The sequence below is a fragment of the Platalea leucorodia genome (assembly GCF_965183815.1).
Source record: "Platalea leucorodia genome assembly, chromosome: 5".
Classification (NCBI taxonomy): domain Eukaryota; kingdom Metazoa; phylum Chordata; class Aves; order Pelecaniformes; family Threskiornithidae; genus Platalea; species Platalea leucorodia.
Window position 1 is genome coordinate 39,770,183 of NC_138827.1, and position 20,087 is coordinate 39,790,269.

General features: G+C 44.2%; 2 protein-coding genes across 5 annotated transcripts in view; one reads left to right on the forward strand and one right to left on the reverse strand.

Moving 5' to 3' along the window:
- EVI5 (ecotropic viral integration site 5) overlaps positions 1-9,287 on the reverse strand; it is an 85,410-nt gene extending 76,123 nt beyond the window's left edge. For 3 of the 4 annotated variants that reach the window (XM_082312484.1, XM_082312483.1, XM_082312481.1), the window contains exon 1: positions 9,209-9,287. The gene's annotated coding sequence lies outside the window, so the exon portion shown is untranslated. Of the gene's footprint in view, positions 1-8,634; positions 8,675-9,208 lie in introns of those variants that run through there. The other variant, XM_082312482.1, reaches the window with a different exon arrangement.
- A 2,406-nt stretch (positions 9,288-11,693) lies between these two features.
- On the forward strand, positions 11,694-19,385 carry RPL5 (ribosomal protein L5). Its single transcript, XM_082313622.1, has 8 exons — positions 11,694-11,775; positions 12,705-12,774; positions 12,871-12,986; positions 14,512-14,646; positions 15,244-15,446; positions 16,409-16,586; positions 18,485-18,573; positions 19,222-19,385. Exons 1-8 carry the CDS (start codon positions 11,773-11,775, stop codon positions 19,319-19,321), a joined length of 894 nt encoding a protein of 297 aa, XP_082169748.1. The 5' UTR covers positions 11,694-11,772; the 3' UTR covers positions 19,322-19,385.
- Positions 19,386-20,087: the final 702 nt, after the last annotated feature.

Sequence of the window (20,087 nt, forward strand, 5' to 3'; positions counted from 1 at the left end):
TTCATTATTGTGGAAGAGAGATCACAGTCGTGTGCTCTGCTGTTTGTAGCAGTAACAAGGACAGCCAGGTACACCACAGTGCCCGTCCCAAAAATCTTAGCTAGGTCACAGCAATAAATCCGACTACAAGAGACAGGACTTTTGCCTTTGCCATCATCCTCTCACTAAGCGTATGCACCTATGCTCCTTCCCTTCTGTTCTGCCACCGGAGCACTCACGCTTGTGCAGCTGCTCTGCCTGGCGCCCTCCCGTGCCGCACCGTGTGCCGCAGGCAGCAGCTACGCAGGCGGCTCGAGCCCCGACTCTGCTCCCTACGTCCCAATACTTACCAGATCTAGGCAAGCCCCTCACTACGAGAAGGACATTGAGGTGCTGGAGCGTGTCCAGAGAAGGGCAGTGAAGCTGGTGAAGGGTCTGGAGCACAAGTCTTGTGAGGAGTGGCTGAGGGAACTGGGGTTGTTTTAGCCTGGAGAAGAGGAGGCTGAGGGGAGACCTTGTTGCTCTCTACAACTACCTGAAAGGAGGCTGTAGCGAGGTGGGGGTCGGTCTCTTCTCACAAATAACAAGCGATAGGACAAGAAGAAATGGCCTCAAGTTGTGCCAGGGGAAGTTTAGATTGGGTATTGGGAAAATTTTCTTCACTGAAAGTGTAGTCAGGCATTGGAACAGGCTGCCCAGGGAAGTGGTTGAGTCCCCATCCCCGGAGGTATTTAAAAGAAGGGTAGACGTGGTGCTTAGGGACATGGTTTAGTGATGACCTTGGCAGCGCTAGGGTAACAGTTTGGCGTGATGATCTTAAAGGTCTTTTCCAACCTAAGCGATTCTATGATTCTAAGCTCTCCATCCCTTCAGTTAACCAGCTCAGGCTGGAAGCCCCCAGTTAACAGTATTCTTTGCTCAGCTCACCTCAGCCAGTTTTTCAGCTATGCAGAGAGAATTGCTTTCCTTTTTATTCCCAGCATTTTTCAGATGCTGAAATTCAAGTTACGTTTGAAGAGTATAAAAGGTAACCTACATTGCCTGGGAAGCATGCCAAATCATCGAGAGCACCATCGGGATGATCACACTATTATTAACTATTATTAATGCGTGATCAAAACCAGAGTCAACCCATTTTAAAAACATGCTTTTTTGCCACAGGAGTCTCACTCAAGAACCTGCCAATTAATCAGACTTTGAACACAGGTGCTGCTCCTGGGGACACCGACACCTTCCACTGAAGACGGCCAGGTCTGGAGGCAAGCAGGCAGGGGTACGCCGCCTTTACCCTTTGCGGGAGGACACAGGGAACTGAGCAGGCATCATCCACCTCCAAACCAGGTATATTCATTCAGGCTCCATGCCATATTAACAGCTACACTGCTCCCGGTTTGCCAACAGACCAAGTGCACAGGAAGAGTTTGTTTGCATCTGCCTGCCTAAGACTACGTATATACCTCCTAAATAAATGTGTGAATTTTGGGTTTGAAAATATTGATCTTTAAAAAGATGAGAGGGACAAGACTTCCTACTCTGCTGCAGCTTCCAGTGAGCAAAACAGAACTACCAGCAATTCTCACCCATCTGGTCAGTCATCAGGCAAGGTACAGACCTGTCTGCTACGTACATTAAGCACTAAAAAGATAATAAATGTTTATGTTGATATTATACACAGATACATACAATGTGCAGTTTACATATGCCAATTAAAATACATAAAATTCAGTATCTCAGCTTTATGTTTAGTATCTTTAATTAGCTGCTGATTACAGTGCTTTATTACCAAGAGGAAGTACAATACTGTATTTAGATTTTTGAGTTACTCGAAGGAATACTGCAGTGGAGCAGCATATGAAATACTTTAAGTAAGGCTAGCTGAAGCTAGACCACAGCATCCCACGTTACATACAATTACATAAATCCCTTTCCCCGAGAACCCTGAGGTATTGTGCAGCACCTTGCGGCAAGCCCAAAAATGTTACCACCACACATTTTTGCATTTGCCAGACAGACAATATTTGTTTTTCTAAAAACGTCTATTTATATTTCTTTTAAAAAAGGTATTTCACTGTACGCATTGAATTAGCTTAATACCTATATTCTGCATTTCCCTGAGGAAAATCTGTATTAAAGTTACAGGTATCTTGATTACCCAAAATACTCTCTCAACTATTCTTATCATATGACAAAGTAAAAATAACCGCAAGCCTTACACAAACACTACTGTATGTATTATATGCCCTCTACTCTTTCTTCTCTTCCTGAAAAGGGAAAGAAATGGGAACTTCCAGAACACAGGAAGTAATCCTCATACTATTCTACATATAAAAAGAAGTCTCACATAATTGGGGCTGAAATTACGTATGTGGTTTTCAAGCCAGTTATATAGCATTCCATGGACCCAGTCTCCTGCCTGCTTCAAAAAAAGTTAATAGCATTCTAATGTCTGAAGAATAAATTAAACTGACTCAGTCAATGACATATGTAGGAGAGGTAGCTGGTGAATCAGCCTGTTATCATGCTTCCTGACAAGCTAAAATCCTAATTTAGGGCTCAAACATGGTTTCACTATAAGCTTCATCTATACATTTTACACTACAAATTCATGCAACTGATTTCTGCTGAAGTCTGAGGAAAAAGTCCTGATTGACTCTTACATTCCTGATTTTTCTTGTAATATCACCTAACAATTGTCAGGAATATCATGGCTAGCATTCACCAGCTTCCATTTCACTCCATATTCACTAGCTCTCCAAGTCTTTCTGATATAAAGAATAAAGCAGTCTAACATTTTATATCGTGTAAATCTTAACCTGTCAGAAAGCTTTCTGTAGCATCATTTAGTAAATACATATCCTTTAAGAGTCTGCCTCAGACTCTAACATGTTGGGGTTTTGATGGTCCCAAAACATCTGAAAGATGAAACTCGAAGCTGCAAGTTGACATATACAACACAACAGCCTAACACATATGGTGTTTTAAGGATGTACTTCATTAGAAATGTTGCAGTGATCCACTAAAGGCTGAAACCATTGCCCGAAGTCATATCAATAACATTTCAATCACTGACTAAACGGCACTGAAGTCTATTTATCTCCAAGAACAATTCCAGGTTTTTAATTACCTCTGAAGTCCAGTGCAGTTTACAATCTGTCAAGCATTGTCCCAGTACGCTAGCTGAGAAGACAAACCACGGTGCTTTTGCAGACGCTATCTCCTGTCCATCTAAAGGTGGTCCTTTATCAAACAAGTTTCAAATCTGACAAAGGAATGCAACAACCTTCAGGAAACCATAGAGACCTTCTTTCAAGAGGAAAAGAATTGGATACAGTGCTTTTGTACAAAAGATGGCTGAGACCTCCTCAGAGCTGCAAGAGAAAATACCGAGGGACTACAGTAAAAACCTTTAACGGGGAGCTTCCTTTGTTTCTTTGTTCTCTTAGACCTCGGTTTGGAAAACCTCTTTGTATCTGACGTTCAGCATGCCAAGTTACACACACATACACTTGAAGGACCATCCCCTTGGCTAACAAAACAGAGGGAAGAATCAGATTAACCAGCTAAAATAAAGAACAACGCCTGCAAAGTCAGTTTGTTTATGCACTAGATTGGAAGATTTCATTTTTCTTTCTTTTCAATAAAATGCAACTCTATCATTTCACTGGAGTTCAAGTAAGTATCATCAGGCATGTACAAAAAAGTAGCACGCACACTGAAGGACACATGTTTATCATTAAAGCTCCTTTCTACAAATTTTACTTTCTTACTCAATCCCTGAAGCCTAGCTTCCTTAATGTTGCTTTTAGCCATCCTCCTCCTGGAAAGGAGCCAGGACTAGCATCTAGACTACATTAGGGCAAAAATAAACAAGCAAAAGTATATAAATGCAGTTAAGATCCACTAAAAGCCTTAGGTCCATGTTTTGGAACAACTCAGTCATATTTTTAAATGTTCACTGAGCCTTAATGAAAATCAATGTTTTTAACACAACTCCTCATTAAAAAAACATACAGAATTTGCGAGGAGTTAAATTGGTAAGTTTAAAAGGAACCAATATCTGACAAGATGAAAACATACCATTCCATGCCACATTTGTTTTTACGTACTGGCAGCCCAAGTATTTTCTAGGCATAATTCTCCTTGTTTATAGAGATTCAATAAACTTACGCCACAATCTACAGGCTAGAACCAAAATGCTCATCTCCCGTTTAGTAAGTTGTGCACAGTTCCCTTTCCAAAGAGATGTACAAAACAAGACTTGATGGAGAAACCAAAGAACATAAGCATGGTCTTATGGAATATGGTAACACTTGAAACTTTAGTAATTACTTCCTAAAACTTTAAATGAATCAGGTGACAGAGGTTGGTGAGAACCTACCTTCAGAATATTACTATTTTTTTCTTTAAATGATCAGCTAAAAGGTCAACTTTCTATCAGTTATACTCAAATTCAAAAGAGTAAAGCAGTTTCTGAATGACTGACTGGTAAGCAGCTTTACTTGTGAGCTACCAATTCATTGCAACCTGCAGCTGCTGACAGAGAACAAGAAACAAGAGGTACAGGTGTAACCAATTTAGTAATTTCCACATAGGAAAGTTGTCTAAGCTATTCAGTAAACGTAGGAGATTTAAACACAGGTGAATTCATCAACACTCAATTCTTTTAACACAATCCATGCCAACATCTGTGGTCTTGCAGTAGTATTTAATTTTGCCCACCAATTTACTTAGTATATCCACAACTTGTCTTCACAAGCACTTACACTGTAATTGAAGCAAGGATATTTTTGTGGCTATAGAAGGGTCTTCCTCCATACAATTGAAGTCTGTAACACTGCACTTAAAGAAAACTAATTTTCCTCAGTTATTGACTAAAGAAAAGGGAGACGGCTCTTCAGAGAAATGACATATCTACTCATCATCAAATGAAATCAGTTTTTTTCTGATTAGTTGACCACTAACTTTTATGCTTTCATTTGGAAAAAAGGGCATATTTACTTCTTTCAAAAAGGCTTTCTAGTGGAAAAATGCAAGGAAGATCAATGAAACACGGATGATTTTTAGTGCCAGTCTGACACCAAAAAGTTTACGAAAAAGTCCCAAGCCCATTCTCTCATGGTCTGTGTCTTACTGACACTTTCTTACTGACACTTACAGACCATGAGAGAATGGGCTTGGGATTTTTTCTGATGGAATTTTAACTTGCCTTTGTCATTTTGTCTTTAGAAAGACTGATCACAATTTTTTTTCCAAAGGGCTGAGAAATACTTACTAAAGCTTCAGCTAAACCCATCAAGTTCCACCACTAACGCATTCCAAAGGGGGGGGGGAAATTACTTTGCTTAATGAACATTGGGTTTTAGCTCTGCTGTTTCAGAGAGCATGGAAGCTAGAATTTCTTTTTACTATGCCTGAAAGTAGTTCACTGTTTGAACCACATATAATCAAGAAGAAAACCTGAAAAATGAGAGATGTAAAACTAACTTCTTCTATACAATGTCACTCTATATAGTGATGTGGATGGCACATGTCCAAAATGTTAGGTTTTGACTAGCTACTAGTTTTTGACACCCATTTTAAGTGACATTCGATAGTTTTACCCTTCTATAACAAAAATAACAGCAAGCTCTTCTAACATCCTCTTAGTTACAAGTGCGCAGTCAACTTGAGGCAGCAACAATCCACTCCTAAAAGACTGGACCCATCTGCCAGTCTGATGAAACCAAAATAAAAAAATACATAGTTAATAGAGTGTAAGATACTGGTGAGTCAGTCAGGTCTGTATCATCACAATTATACTTTTTTAATTAAAAAAAAAAGATCAAGGACATGTTATGATGTCATCAAACATATTTAATGCTATGTTAAGAATCACTAAGACTTAGTCATGACAACAGGGCATAAGAAAACTCAGGAGTTTGAGAAGTTCAATAGCTTACCATGTCGCAGAATGCATTATAACAACCTATTACCAAAACATTAAGTTTGGAGGTTGTTTTTTTGGTTTTTTTTTTTTTTTAAAGGATTAAACCGTAGAAGTAAAAATAAACCAGAAGTTACTTGCAAAACAATACGCATCAGACAAGATGACAGATTTTGGTAACAAAACCCATCAGAGACAGGTAAAATTTGTTCTGACAAAAGAAAATAAAGATATTTGGTGGTGGCTTTTGGCTGCGTCTCAAGTTGGAACCTAACACAAAAAGGTTAAGTGTCCACCGTCGTTCTACCACACCACCTTACTTTTTGTCCAGAGCAAAGCCCAACCCTAGTATTGTATTTCAACCCCAAATATACAATAACTGCCTCACGGGGGCTCGGAAGGATTACTTTTACAGAGGATTAGCAAACAAAGCTGACAGTTACGCAGCCTGAAATAACACGAAGACCACAGCACGATCCCTGCCAGCATGACCGAAAGGAGATCCCATCCTTCATTGCCTGAACCCTACCGCAGGCTCAACGCTCCCTACGCCCTCCCAGAAACAGCACTCTGCGGCTGACTGAACACTTTCCAGAGTTCACCGGAAGTTAAACAACATTAAGAGTAATTAAGGAAAAGCTACGATTCACTAAATCACTCCTGCTGCTACCTTGTGAGAACATAGTTTCTGTGTACATGCATACAACAAAACCACATCGCAATTGCGTATAAAATGAGCAAGGCAAGACAAGAGCCCCGCACTATTACTAACCCACTACCCATCTATTCCAATCACCACTTGCTGGAGAAGGAAAGGACGCACTTCAGCTACAGACACTTCAGCAGACAGGACTACAGGGAAAGCAAGAGGGTATTCCAATTTAAAGGAATCAAAAAACTACCAACAGATAATGTTGGTTGTTACAAATATGGAAGACACAAGGCTTTAATTCAGCATGCTACCTACGAACCTAAATGACATATATTCAAGAGCTTCAGAGAAGATATCTAACAACTTAATATTACATACTCCTACAGTATTTACTATTCACTTTTTTTTTTAAACGATAACTATTTTAATTGGGTCTTGGAAAAAAACTGAATCAAGAATACGTAATCAAGGCAAGTATAGGTTGAAAAAGCAAAAGTCATGAAGTCAGGATTTGTTTTCTTTATTGTTCCTCTTACCAGAAAATAATTTTCTTTTAAACTATGCATTTGACACTTAAAATGACACCTAAAATATTAAATTCTACTATGTCTCTTCCTTAAGCATTAGAAATGTGTTTGTTTTTTCTATAGGTTAAGAAAACAAACCAGGAAGAGTAAGAAAATGTAAACATAGTATTAACTATGCATACCCCAACTTAGCTGTTTTCCTCCTCCTACATCATGATATTACAACCTTGAATTAGCAAGGTAAACAATTTTTGCTTTCCAAAATTCACTGACAAATGACTTTTCTTCCAATTTTTATCACTTATCCATTTATTATCAATCCTAACCAAACAACAAACTGACAGTAAGTGTTCAGGCACACCGCCTCCCCCCCCTTTCTCTTCTTGTGACCTTCGAAGGCTTTTCTCCCATCTCTTCCTTTCCATGAACCCCATTTCAACCATTCCGCTCTCCAACCATCTCCTGCTTCCTTGTTCAAGAACAATCAAACAAGTCTACAGAAGACAAATGTATGGAGAGCAATTAAAAACAAAACAAAACAAAACAACAACAACCAGCCAAACCCCAAAACAAAAAAATCCAAGCCACCAAGCTGCAGCTCAGGAAGCCCCTAAGCCTCAGCCTGCAGGAGGTGGGAAGAGACACAGGGAGAAAGCAGGGCTGTTCTGTGGAAGCTTTCTCCTCCGAACATCTGCTCCTCTCAGAGGTACCGCTGGGCTGGGCGGACACTCGCTGACAATCGCTGCAGCTGCTCTCATCACAGTTTACCAAATTCAGGCAATGCTGATTCATAAGACTGAGTGGTTTCCTCCTGATCATGCCCCTCTTTTTCATCGGCCATCTCTATTTCCTCTCCTAATCCCTACTTGAAAAAGAATTCGTATCTATACATTTCAAAATAAGCCTTAAATCTTTATAAGTGCAAATATAGAGCTGTATAATCATGATCAAGGCAGAAACCGCACACTGAAAGAAAGGAAAAGAAATAAACAGGCACCTTTATGCAAAACACTTTTTAGTACTATCTACCAGAGGAAGAAAAAAAACCAAACAAGATCCAGTTACCTTCTCCTTTACATACGTGAAGTAAAGCAACTTAAAAAAAAAAAATAGGAAAAAAGTTTTGAGTTTTCCGACGAATACTTTTGGAGATAAGTAAAACATATTGAATATGGCCAGTTCTTCTCTGTATGAATCTGCCTCCTTTCCACATCTTTTGTATGGGATCTCTGGGGGGGTGTGGGGGGGAAGTGTCCCAGGCTGACACGAAACGCTGTTTTCATGCAGTCAGTGTTAATGCCAGCTCATGCTGGAAATTCAAAATGGTATGCCGACTTCAATCTGCTATAAAATTGCTCTGACGAGCAACGCTGAAAATTAGCACGAATTATACGGAACCACAGAAAAACAACAGTAGGAATTAAAGCTGGAGTACACAGCAAGTAGCCAGAACATTAATACCGAGTTTTTACCCTTATTATATAACCCCGTTCGTGCAGATGCAGCAGGAGGTGCCAGTAAAGGAGACCTCCGAAGCAGCATTTGAAAATTACCTCTCTCCGAAGAACGAAAGGCCCATAGGTGCCCGGTGTAACGTTCCTTCCATAAAACCAAGGAAGAAATCACCCTCTGCAGGCAGAGCCGCTGAAGTCTCCCCCGGGCCGAGGGCGAGAGCCCTTCCCCTCCCCACGGCCGGCACCGCGGGCCACTTCCAGCACCGAGTTGCCGGCGACCCACTCCCCTCCCCGCGGCAGCCGCCGCGGGCTGAGGAGGCGCGGAGCGGGGCTGAGGCGCGGAGGCCCCGCATCCCCCGGGCCGGCGGCCGGGCCGCGCACGGCGGCCTCCTGTCACCCCCACCCCGCGGGTGGCCGGAGGGGAGCGGGCTTTCCCTGCCCGGCAGCGGCGCGACGCCGCCCGCTTCCCCGCTCCACCGCGGCGGGAAGGCCGCGGGCGCTGGGCGGGGGCGGCCGGCCGTGCCCCGCCACTGCCCGGCCCCGCCGCGGCCCAACGGGAGGGGTCGGGTCGGGACGGGACGGCACGGCCGGGGTCGCCGCGCCCCGCCTAGGCCCGGCCGCGCACCGCCCCCGGCCGCTCAGCGGCGGGGTCGCGGGCCCGGCCGCGCCTCACCTTGGAAGCGTTGCCCGCGGCAGGGAGGTGCGAGCATCGGCGTCCCCCGCAGCCCGCCGCCGGCCTCCGCCGAGCTCCCCCCCGCCCCCGGCGGCTCGCCGCGCTCCGCCGGCCCCGGCAGCCGGGCCACGTCCCTGCCCGCGCCGCGCGCAGGCGCACTCCGCGCGCCGCCGCCGCCGCCGAGGGGCAGCCCCGCGCCCCCACAGCGCCGGCCCGCGGCCTCGGCCCGCCGCGGGGAGAGCCCTGCGCCGGCCCTGCCCCGCCGGTGGCGGGCCCCGCCGTGCCTGGGGCAGCTGGGGGCAGGGCCTGCCGGCGGGAGAGCCGCGGCTCCCCCGGGTCGCGGCGGGCGGGTTGCGGGCTCGGTGCCGTCGCCCCCCGCGGCTCCCCCAGCCCGGCCCTTGCCGCTCACCGCCGCGGCGGAGCGAGGCGGCCGCCCCGTCGCCTCGACGGGAGGCGCTGGATCTGCCCCGTTAGGAGCCGGCTGGTTGGTGCCTGCCCAGGGGTTTCCATCGGGACGCTGGAAGGCGCCTACGCCAGCGCGTTCCGCGGGAGCGCCCCACAGCCGCGGGCTGGACGGGCCCCTCCGTGCAGGCGTCCGTTAGCCACGTTTCGGACAGATGGCGATTAGGTTAGACAGACAGCTGATAGGCTGTCCGCCCAGAGCAGCTCCCCGTCAAATAATGAGCCCATTTGCCATTGTGCTTCTACAATGAAGAATAGAGGCTCCTAGACAAAACCACACGGAAGTTTCCATTTGTAAGGATTCTAATAAAAGCTTAATTTAAAAAAAAAAAAAAAATCTAACACTACCGGGACACACACACTACTCTACATACTGCTTTATAGCCAAACATGCAAAGAACGTACTCTTAAAAACCAAGTAAGTGGCAATAGCGGGAATAGGCTGTAGATAGGCCTTAGCAGAACTTTTTTTGCTTCAACGAGGCTGTCAGCTGTTGCAAACGAGAGCAGAAAAAGTACAGTCGCTACAAGCGACCACACCGGTCAGTCCGGTCACAGGCAACGGCCTCGCTGCCGTGGGTCCTCTGCAGGCAAACGGGGAGAGGGGCCCTGCTCGCAGGGGCGCTTTCGTCAGCTTCCAAACACGAGGCACTGCTCTGCAAGAGCCACGCGATAGCTGGCTCTCCAGAACATACCTGAGTAAAAACACTACATCCAGTATAACAGAAATGGAGAAATAGCATCAACGAAAAAAATGCAAATACACTTTTTTCCTGTCAATTAGCAATATCGGTAAAAAGCATTTTACTAAAGCATTGAAAATCTTAGCTTTTACCTCGACAATTTCAGTGCCTCTATGAATAGCAGTCACCCTCTTACCAAACATTGTCACTGAAGGTGAAAGGAGGGATTTGCCCTGAATTTGTAAGTGATTCAGGGGTGGGGCTAATGAGCTCGGCTGGAGCCTCCCTGCCTTGCGGGGTGACCACGAGCAAGAAAGCAGGTGGAGGCGTGATGGGGCAACGGGCTGATTTTTGTGATGGTCACCTATTTTAGGAGCAAAAAGTCTTCTTACAGAGAAGAACAAGACATTGATTTTACTTTTTTTTGTTTAGCAACAAGACTAACGGAGTCTTGCTCACGATACCATTGCCCGTGAGGCGTTTCTCATCCAAGTAAGTAATTGCCCAGCGGTTGCCAGCAGAGCCTTACTGGAGAGCATGCGCTGATATGCTAGAGAGTAGCTAAGACAATGTGCTCCCCTACGGTTACTTTAGGTAAAAATTGAAAAGCATGTAGCATTCTGAACTTTATAAAATCCAGACTTAGATGGTTAAATATTTCTGAAGCTAGGAACTGTGCTGGTACTTGCCCGATGTAAGAAACATTTATTATTTCTTTCATTCTCTTGTGGTTATTTATATCAAATTAATAATTTTTTGAAATATTGATCTATGTATAACAATTAGTGGGGTGGGGTTTTTTTTTTAGGAAAGCGAATGAGGATAACCAGACAAATGTGTCGGGAACAAAGACGCTGGCTTTGTGCGCTTTTCCCTGACAAGGTCAAGAAATATGATGCTGCTTGACCTGATTGTCCTAGTATATGTATATAGAGATATGCAAGCGTATATTTTTGCTGTATGTCAACAAATATCCATTATGCCAAGCATCTGTAATTTATTTTAGGAAGAGCCTTTGACTGGGTTTTGGTTAGCTTAATGTTTTAATTATTTGCTGTCCAATCAACCGTGAGGATTATCCCTAGAGAAGGGAGGGAATTACCACCCCGCAACACTGCCGTAACTGCTGGTTTTTGGGACCGGACCCCTGGCCCTTCCCGCCGCACGGCTCCCTGCGCCCAGCGCTGCGGGGGCGGTCACGGGAGGCAGGCGGGGAAGCGCCGTGCGGGCGGTCCGCCGGGCCGGCAGGGGGCAGCACGGCGGGCGCCGGGGACGGGCCGGCGGCGGCGCCCCGCCTGGCGGGCCAGGCTAGGAGCTGCGGCTGCGCGGTGGGCGCGGCCTTTTCCCCCCTGCTGCGGAGCGCAGTCGTTGTGCGGAGCGGGCCCCGGCCTAGGCCTAGACCGGACAGTACCTGGCACGATGGTCAGTACCGGCCCCCCGGCGCCCGCCCGCCGCTGGGGAGCTCTGCCCGCCGCTCTGCGCCCGCCGCGCGGCTCTGCCCGCCCGGATGGAGCCCGATGGGCCCGCGGCCGGGGCCGGCTCCAGCGTGGCAATGGCTGCCATCAGTGCCGGGGCCGCGCCGCGGGGCGGCTTGGGGCGGCTCGGCGGGGCCCCGGCGTGGTCCGGCGCGGTCTGGTCTGGCCCGGCCCGGCCCGGCCCCGCTACCCTCGGCGCTGCCGCCCTGGGCCGCGGCCTGCCGGCCCGCTGCGGCGGCAGGCTGGGTCGGGGTCGGGCCCGGGCCCGGGCCGCAGGCGCGTGGCGGCGGGACGGCGTGGGAGGGAGCGGGCGGCGGGGCCGGGCCCGACAGACCCCCACCCCCCCCGGGCCGGGCCCGACAGAGCCCCCCCCGGCCCGGCGGCCGCCGGCGCCCGGCCCGAGGGTCGGGGAGTGCGGGTGTCCGGCGGCCGCCCGCCCGCCTTCCCGCCGCGGGGTTGCAGGCGCTGGGGAGCGGCCGTCCCGTGGCGGTGGCGGGGGGCTGCAGGAGAGGCCGGCTCCGTGGCAGAGCTCGCCGGAGAAGTAACCGGCCTGAGTGACTGGCGGTGACCACGGTTACCGCTTCGGTCCGTGCAGACGGGCCTGCCGTTAACGAATACAATTCCTGAAGCTATACGAAGTTACGGGGAGAAGCGTGCATTAGTTCCTGTGGGAAGGACAGACATTCTGGGGTTTGGGTGGGGTGTTCTTTTCCATTTTATTTTTATGGTGCTTTTTTAATCTAAATGTATAAGTAAACATGTTATTTTATTCCTGATTTCGGCACGGTTTTATTCAGAGCAGGTTTAATTTAGTTAGCATGGTCTTGGCTTACGTGGTTATATGTTAATAACGTCTAGTTATACTTCTTATTCAAGGGGTTTGTGAAAGTTGTCAAGAATAAGGCGTACTTCAAGAGATACCAAGTGAAATTCAGGAGAAGGAGAGGTATTGTTAAATTCCCTGTAACATATAATTAAATGTCATTGGGGAATATTTCTACTTTTTTCACACCTGTTTTCTACACTATAACTTGTTTTTCAGAGGGAAAAACCGATTACTATGCTCGTAAACGTTTGGTAATACAAGATAAAAACAAGTACAACACCCCTAAATATAGGATGATTGTGCGTGTTACCAACAGAGACATCATTTGCCAGGTAAGGTCTGTGGTGCTTCCTACTTACCCACCAGAGAAAAATGAAGAGAAAGGGGGATGGTTGAAGCAGCTGGGGTTTTTTAGGCTTGATCTGAGCAGTTTTTATATTGTAAAATAATTTATTAGAGGAGAACAATCTTTAACGTTGACACAACTTCAGTAATGAACTGTCATCATGATCCAAAATAAAGTTTTACTAGTGTCAACATTCTTTAGCAAGATTATTCATAATACAGGATTGTGCTGTTTTAATGACGGTGAGATAAGTAGAAGATTTTAGGGAGAGGGAAGATGTCTCTGGGTTTTTTTTCTGCTGTCTTTGAAGTGCTTTGAAAGGAGGGCCTTTTTGCTTGACTGAAGACAACACAGCTGACTACGTGACCTGTCAACCTGCATTGACTATTGCACCGTATCTAAAGGTGCCTTCTCTTTTGAGAGGTTTTTTTTCTATGATGCTATGTGGATCATGTGAAGCAGGTAGGCCTTAATGATGGCTTTCCTGTGAGATGAGACTGGTATATAGGAATAGTAGGCATTTTTTTTATGCTTATTAAGTATGCAGTTGTGTGTTGCATCATATGCAGTTCCTTGCTGTGGTTCACTTTCCTGTTTCATTTTCAGAATGAAAATGAAATGAAATTTGATTAATTTTGAAGTTAAAGACTTAGGCATGTTTGTTCTATCACAAATACATGTGGTTAAGCTCAAAAAAAAAAAAGAGGCTAGGAAAGTTAACTGTTGTTGCGTTCCTCATAGAGTAATCATCTGTTGAGAACAGTGGAGGGTGGTGTTTTTACAGTCAGTTCAGATGAAACTATATGACCTTGACGAGGTTATTTTATCTTTGAAACTCAAAACAAGAATCAGTGGTGGCAGGTGCTTACATCTGACTGATAGTGCCTTTCCAGTACGTAGGAATCCTGCAAAAAGGGGACAACTTTTGGATGTAGAAAGGAGGTGCGGGAGTCAAAAGGAGAAGGCTCTGTATGTGAAAGGAGCAGTAGAAACATATCTGACAGTACTGCTGTCTTGCAGGAGACTCCTGAGATTGTGAAATCTCAGACCCATTAATAAAATTACTCCTTAAGATTAGTAACAATGTTATCACAAACTCTGTATCAGCTGCTTTTGTGTTTTTCTGAGGTGCGTTATATACTGGTTATATGAGGACTACATGCAGGAAGTGGGACAGAATCCATCCACGTCTGTAATGATTCTTTGAAAGGTTGCTTTTGTAGGCAGTTTCCTGGCCTCTTGATGTACGTGGAGAGGTAAAGAAAAGTTGTTGCTGACATAACGCTTTCTCTGGCCTAATAACAGATTTGAATTCTTTGTGTCTGTACTTGAGGAGTTAATTATGCCTTAAAAAAAAAGTGAAAACCACAACCCATTGAGCTTGCATGCAAAGGTTGGCAGTTTGCTGGACATTTCTATCCAGAATTCCTATCAGCTTAAGTAGATGTCAAAGAAACACTAAATAGAGCCCAGAACTATTGTGAGAACACTAACAATTGTTTTGTTGTCAGATTGCCTACGCCAGAATCGAAGGCGACATGATTGTCTGTGCTGCTTATGCCCATGAGCTGCCAAAATATGGCGTGAAGGTTGGCCTGACCAATTACGCAGCAGCGTACTGCACAGGTCTGCTGTTGGCACGTAGGGTAGGTATCTGTCTGATTGTCCGGAAGCTGCTGCTCTGTTTTTCTGGCTTTCTTACAGAAGAGAAAGCTCACTGTCTTCATCGGTGTCTTAGTAGAGATACCTGACTCTGCAGGCTTCTCCAAATATTAACTGTTGCTTTTTACCATATAGATTTGACGGCCTCTTGTGACTGTCAAATCACAGAAGTATGACAGCATGCAGTTTCAGCTCCAGCAGCCCACTTTTAAGTCTCAGCACTTAAGTTTGGTGGAGGGAGGGAGTCAGGATTAAAATGTAAGAAATGTACCTTTAAGAGTTTGAAAACATGTGAACAGCATCCATCCATTTTCCATACGAGCTCATGAATAAGTCTTAAGTTCACAGGTGCACCTGTTGGAATAAAAGGTTGAAGCTTAACAGATATGCTTACCGTGGTGGTCGTTGTTAAAAACTTTGTTATTAGTATGGGGGGCATAATTTTTGTAAAGAAATTTGTTAAAAACATGAAGATTCTACTGCAAATTTGTGTTTTATGGTGGTAGTGATTCTTCATTTTGTTAATAAATGGGAAGAATTTCAGGAGTGCTTTTTTTTTTCCTCCCTTCCTTTCCCCACAGCTTCTGAATAAATTTGGCCTTGATAAGATCTACGAAGGCCAAGTTGAAGTGACTGGTGATGAATACAATGTGGAAAGCGTGGATGGAAAGCCTGGTGCTTTCACATGCTACCTGGATGCAGGTCTTGCCAGAACTACCACTGGAAACAAAGTGTTTGGTGCTCTGAAGGGTGCAGTGGACGGTGGTCTGTCCATCCCTCATAGGTAATTTAGTCTGTTTGGAAGAATTCCTTTAGAATTAACCTGAGATGCTGCTATATGTCACAGTCTACTTGTACTGTCACTTTATGTTGAAATAATTTTGTTATGACCTGGTAAGGATTATGTAGCCTAGGTTCTGGGGTGGGGTTTTTTTGGTTTTTTTTGGTTGGTTCATTGGTTGTTTTTTAATCCACAAGTGCAATTCTGATAGTGCTGCTGGGAATTTTGCAACTGTCAAGAGATGCTATTAAATTTTTAGGAACTAAAGGCCATCTTGTTGCTATTACTTAAAATCATCATTGATGGAATGCACTTAAGTAAATATCCTGTAGTGTTCTGTTGTTTTAAGTCTTTAGCAAATTGTGTGTATGTATTAATTTTCACTGCGAAAAGCTATACGTCCTGGGTACAAAACCACTGACATTTGCTACAGTTGTCCATACCATAGCAGGTCTGAGCAGTCCACCTGCACTTAAAATTTCCACATGGAGGTTTTGACCGTTCCTGTCATAGACTATGAATGACTGAACCAAGATTTTTGGCAGTGTTATCTAACACTGGTATTAGCTGACTGCTTCTTTCTACTAGCAATTGGGGGGGGGGGGAATCTGAGATCTCTTGTGTGTTTTCCTACCCTTTCCCATGCTGTCCTAGTCATTCTTGACGAATTGTCCGGTTTTTCTGACTTGGCTGCTACGTGATGATATTCCCAATGACTGAACACTCTGTAGTTGGTCCATGGCGTGTATATGATGTACTGCACTGTTTCAAGACGGGACTGATGGCAGCTGAGATGAACTTAAAAACTTCTATTTCTTAATTTTCTGTCTTCATTTTTAGAGGGTCCTATCCCTCAGTTATCTGTAGGAGAATCTGACGTATCAGTCGTGTCTTTGTGGAGCCTAGCCTCCGAAATAGAGGATTTGGCAATATGTCTTAATCTGACTGTAACTGCTGTTTCACAGTACCAAGCGTTTCCCTGGTTATGACTCGGAAAGCAAAGAATTCAATGCAGAGGTTCACCGCAAGCATATCATGGGCCAAAATGTTGCGGATTATATGCGTTACCTGATGGAGGAGGATGAAGATGCTTACAAAAAACAGTTCTCCCAATACATAAAGAACAACGTAACACCTGATGGGGTAAGATTTATCTGGCTGGCTCTTGTGCATTAATAGAGATGCTGATAAGTCTTGCATAGGGCCTTCTCTAGCAATGCAAATAAGCTTGGTATGTAAAATAATGTGATTCATGTTGTATGTTATCCATGCAAAGAAAATATTTTTTCCTTCATTAAGGGCTCTGTAGTATATTGTGGATCTTTTGAAAGTGAAATCTTTTTTTCCTGCTGTGAAGCTTAGATTTATAGGCAGAATGTTAAGCTTACAGGACTGCATTCTAAGCTAGACCCCTTTTTTCTGATACGGAAATTAACTTGAAGTTTCTATACATTCTACTCACTCATTCCTAATCCTGCACCACAGCCTGTCATTTCTGCAGCTGTGGTGGGTGCAGCTGTGAGGATGGGCTCTGTGTGACATCTGTTCATCGTTTGTGTGACCTTATAGGTAGTTCTAGGCCCCAGGTGAATACAGAATAGCCCAAGCTAGCCCTATTGTAGAAGTTAGTGTCACACTGCGGAGAGTGTAATGCAGCTTATTTTAGAACTATACATTTTAAGAATATTTTGTGCAAAACAGTAGGAGATATGTAAGATTACCAAGGTGCTGCTTTGACTTCTTTCAAGTGTTAAACTCCTTTCAGATGGCTTGTGTTGCTGCCTGTAATGTTTTTGCTTGGTTTCCCCAATTGCTGGTCCGGAAGCTTGAAACAAATGTTCTCATGTCCCCTTTTTAGGCTATGGAAAACAATTTCATTCTTTATCCCTTTATTGCTGTGGGGTTTTGGTTTTTTTGTAAACTTAACTTATTGCTAATTTTTTGTAACTTAGTCTTTACTAAAAAATAAGTAACATTGTATTGTAAATGCCAGCTTCATCTGTTTTACTAAGCAAACAATACTTACAGCTTGTATTGCAATGAAGTGGGTCCAGGACTTATGTCACTAGCTAGACGGTTATTCTTTAAACTTTTCACAGCTGGAGTCTAGTGGTCTTAATTAACCACCAGCAAAGGTATTCTTAAAATTGGTGCCATTATGGAGCCATAGTTGTCTTTGAGACAGAGCAGAAGACGGGTGGGGATCCTCTGGTACCTTCTGCTATTGATCTATGTAACCGGACAGATCGCTTCCATTTTCCTGTCTTACATGTTACGAAGAATAGTTGCCCAAGTGCAATGACCTGCTGTGTGAGCTGTCAGAAACTGCTGTTTGGGTGTAGCTGCTGCTGATGTATTTCTGTTATGGCATCCTTGGGGATGATGCAGGGACCGTCAGGGTTCTTGCAAGACTTGTTAACCTGTAGCTGCCTTCACAACCTCTTCTACTCTTTCCCTCTTACTAAGCAGCTTTGTAATGTGTACTACAGTAGGGTCTGAAAAGTGGTAAGATGACATGTCTGATGACAGAGTTTATGTGGAGTAATTTTGGTTTAATAAGGAAACATGAAGGATTTTATTCTAGGCAGAAGTAGAATAACTTTCTAGACTGCCTTTTAATTTAAATGTAGGGAAGCTGTAACACTGAAAGTAGGCTTCAGAGGAAAAAGTATTTCAACTACAAGATGCTAGCCTGTATTCATGAGACTTGTAAGTAGTCTGTAGTTACTCTATGGCCTTGGTTCCCTAACTGTAAAACAAGGATAAAATTAATTTCTCCGCTTTGTGTCTGCGTTGTGGGTTTGGGTATTTAAATTGTATTACAGTGATAGTAGGAATTTCAGTATGCTGTGGCAGTGATGTTCTGTATGAAGAAAGCATTTTAAAGGCAACCATACAAAATTACAAGCTGTGTTGTGATTAAACTTGTTTCTAGTGCATGCTCGGGTACAGGTATCTTGGATTTTTTATATGATCCTACAACTCGACCACTATGGAGAATTTAACTTTTTTTGTTTGTTTGTTTGTTTGTTTGTTTTAAGATGGAAGAAATGTATAAAAAAGCCCATGCTGCTATACGGGATAATCCAGTCCATGAAAAGAAACCCAAGAGAGAAGTCAAGAAAAAGAGGTAAAACTCTCATCCTCTTTTAACATGAATGTGACTCCTCTGTTGAAGATATTTTAGTTAATGTTAAAACAAGTAATGGGATTCACATTGCAGTTGTGTCAAAACTCACATGTATTTTAGGTCAGGTAAGCAATTTTGTATAACTTTGTCAGGAGTGAACATTAGCAGTAGGAATCTAAAATTTAAGAGCCCTCAACTACATTAAAAAAAAAGAAAAAAATCAGAAATGGAGCATGCTCGTGGCCTCAATAGCTGGAACTCTTAAATGTCTATCTTCAGGTCTTAAGTGTTTTCAGTGGGAAAGCTGCTTCTCTTCAGGAGAGGGCAGGCTGACTAAACTATTTTGTTTTTCTCAAGGGTCTGGGAGAAAAGAAATAAAGGCACAGCTATTGTATTGGGCTTGATACTGCCTGTACTCGAGTCACAGAAGAGTACTGAGCTTACCTCTTGAGGAATTAAACTCCTGCAGCCTAACCATGCCTTTTTGTGGTGCCCTAACTACAGCCTTAAATAATTACAAGGAAATAAAGCATGTTACAGAAGTGGGAATATGTTCTAGCATCACAGTTCTGGTGCACTGCAGCTTTCTTGACTACCTCTTTGCTTATTTCTGCCTTGGATGTGTCATACACTGTGCTTACATTGCAGATGGAACTGTCCCAAGATGTCCCTCGCCCAGAAGAAAGACCGTGTTGCTCAGAAGAAGGCTAGCTTTCTCAGGGCCCAGGAACGTGCAGCTGATAGTTAAGACAACTTCCACAATTTTCTATGAAGCTTTGGAAAAAGTGGCAATAAATTTATTGAGTAAGCAACTGTGTAAGACTGGCTTATTAATGTATTTATAAAGATGCAGAATATTTTTTATGATCCAGATATTCTGTAGCCTTAAGGGTTTTTTTCCTCTTCAAAGTACTGTATGAATTGAACTTGTTCACAGAGAAGAGAGTTGACAGACTTCAAAACCAAGGCTGCTGCATTAGAATTCTTCCCATAAGAAGGGGAAATCAATTTCACTAGATATAAGAACTTGCTGCTTCTAACTACAAAAAGATTTTAAATTTTTAAAAAGGGCTTTGCATGTCCTTCACGCTTTTTCTTTCAGCATACTTAATGTTATGGGGGAAATCTGTAGCTTAAGAAAAAAGGAGGAGTAGTCACAGGTTCTAAAGCCTCAGCCCAAAGGCAGCCTTAGGCTTTCAGGAACAAATGCCAACACTTTCCCTACTGTGACTTAACTGTAGCTGATACAGGAATACATGCCTAAATTGCAGTATTTAAACTTCCTCCAGTAACTGAAGTAAGCACTTCCACGCACTCAGCTCGAAGTTCTGGCTGCTGCTGAAACAGGTACTGTCTTAAGCTAAATACTTTACATTATTTAGTGATTAGACAAGAGAATTTACTTTTAAGTTGCATATACATGCCTCAGGGATAGGGGCAAGTCAAGGCCTCTATAATTATCTTCTCTTCCATCTCAGTTTCATAGGCACTTCTTACTTATTTGTTTCCCATTA

What these genes read in the sequence shown, in the direction of transcription:
- RPL5 (XM_082313622.1), top strand. An exon ending in ACAGAGACATCATTTGCCAG is followed by an intron (nt 12,987 to 14,511) that starts GTAAGGTCTGTG and finishes TTTTGTTGTCAG; the next exon opens with ATTGCCTACGCCAGAATCGA. An exon ending in GGTCTGTCCATCCCTCATAG is followed by an intron (nt 15,447 to 16,408) that starts GTAATTTAGTCT and finishes GCTGTTTCACAG; the next exon opens with TACCAAGCGTTTCCCTGGTT.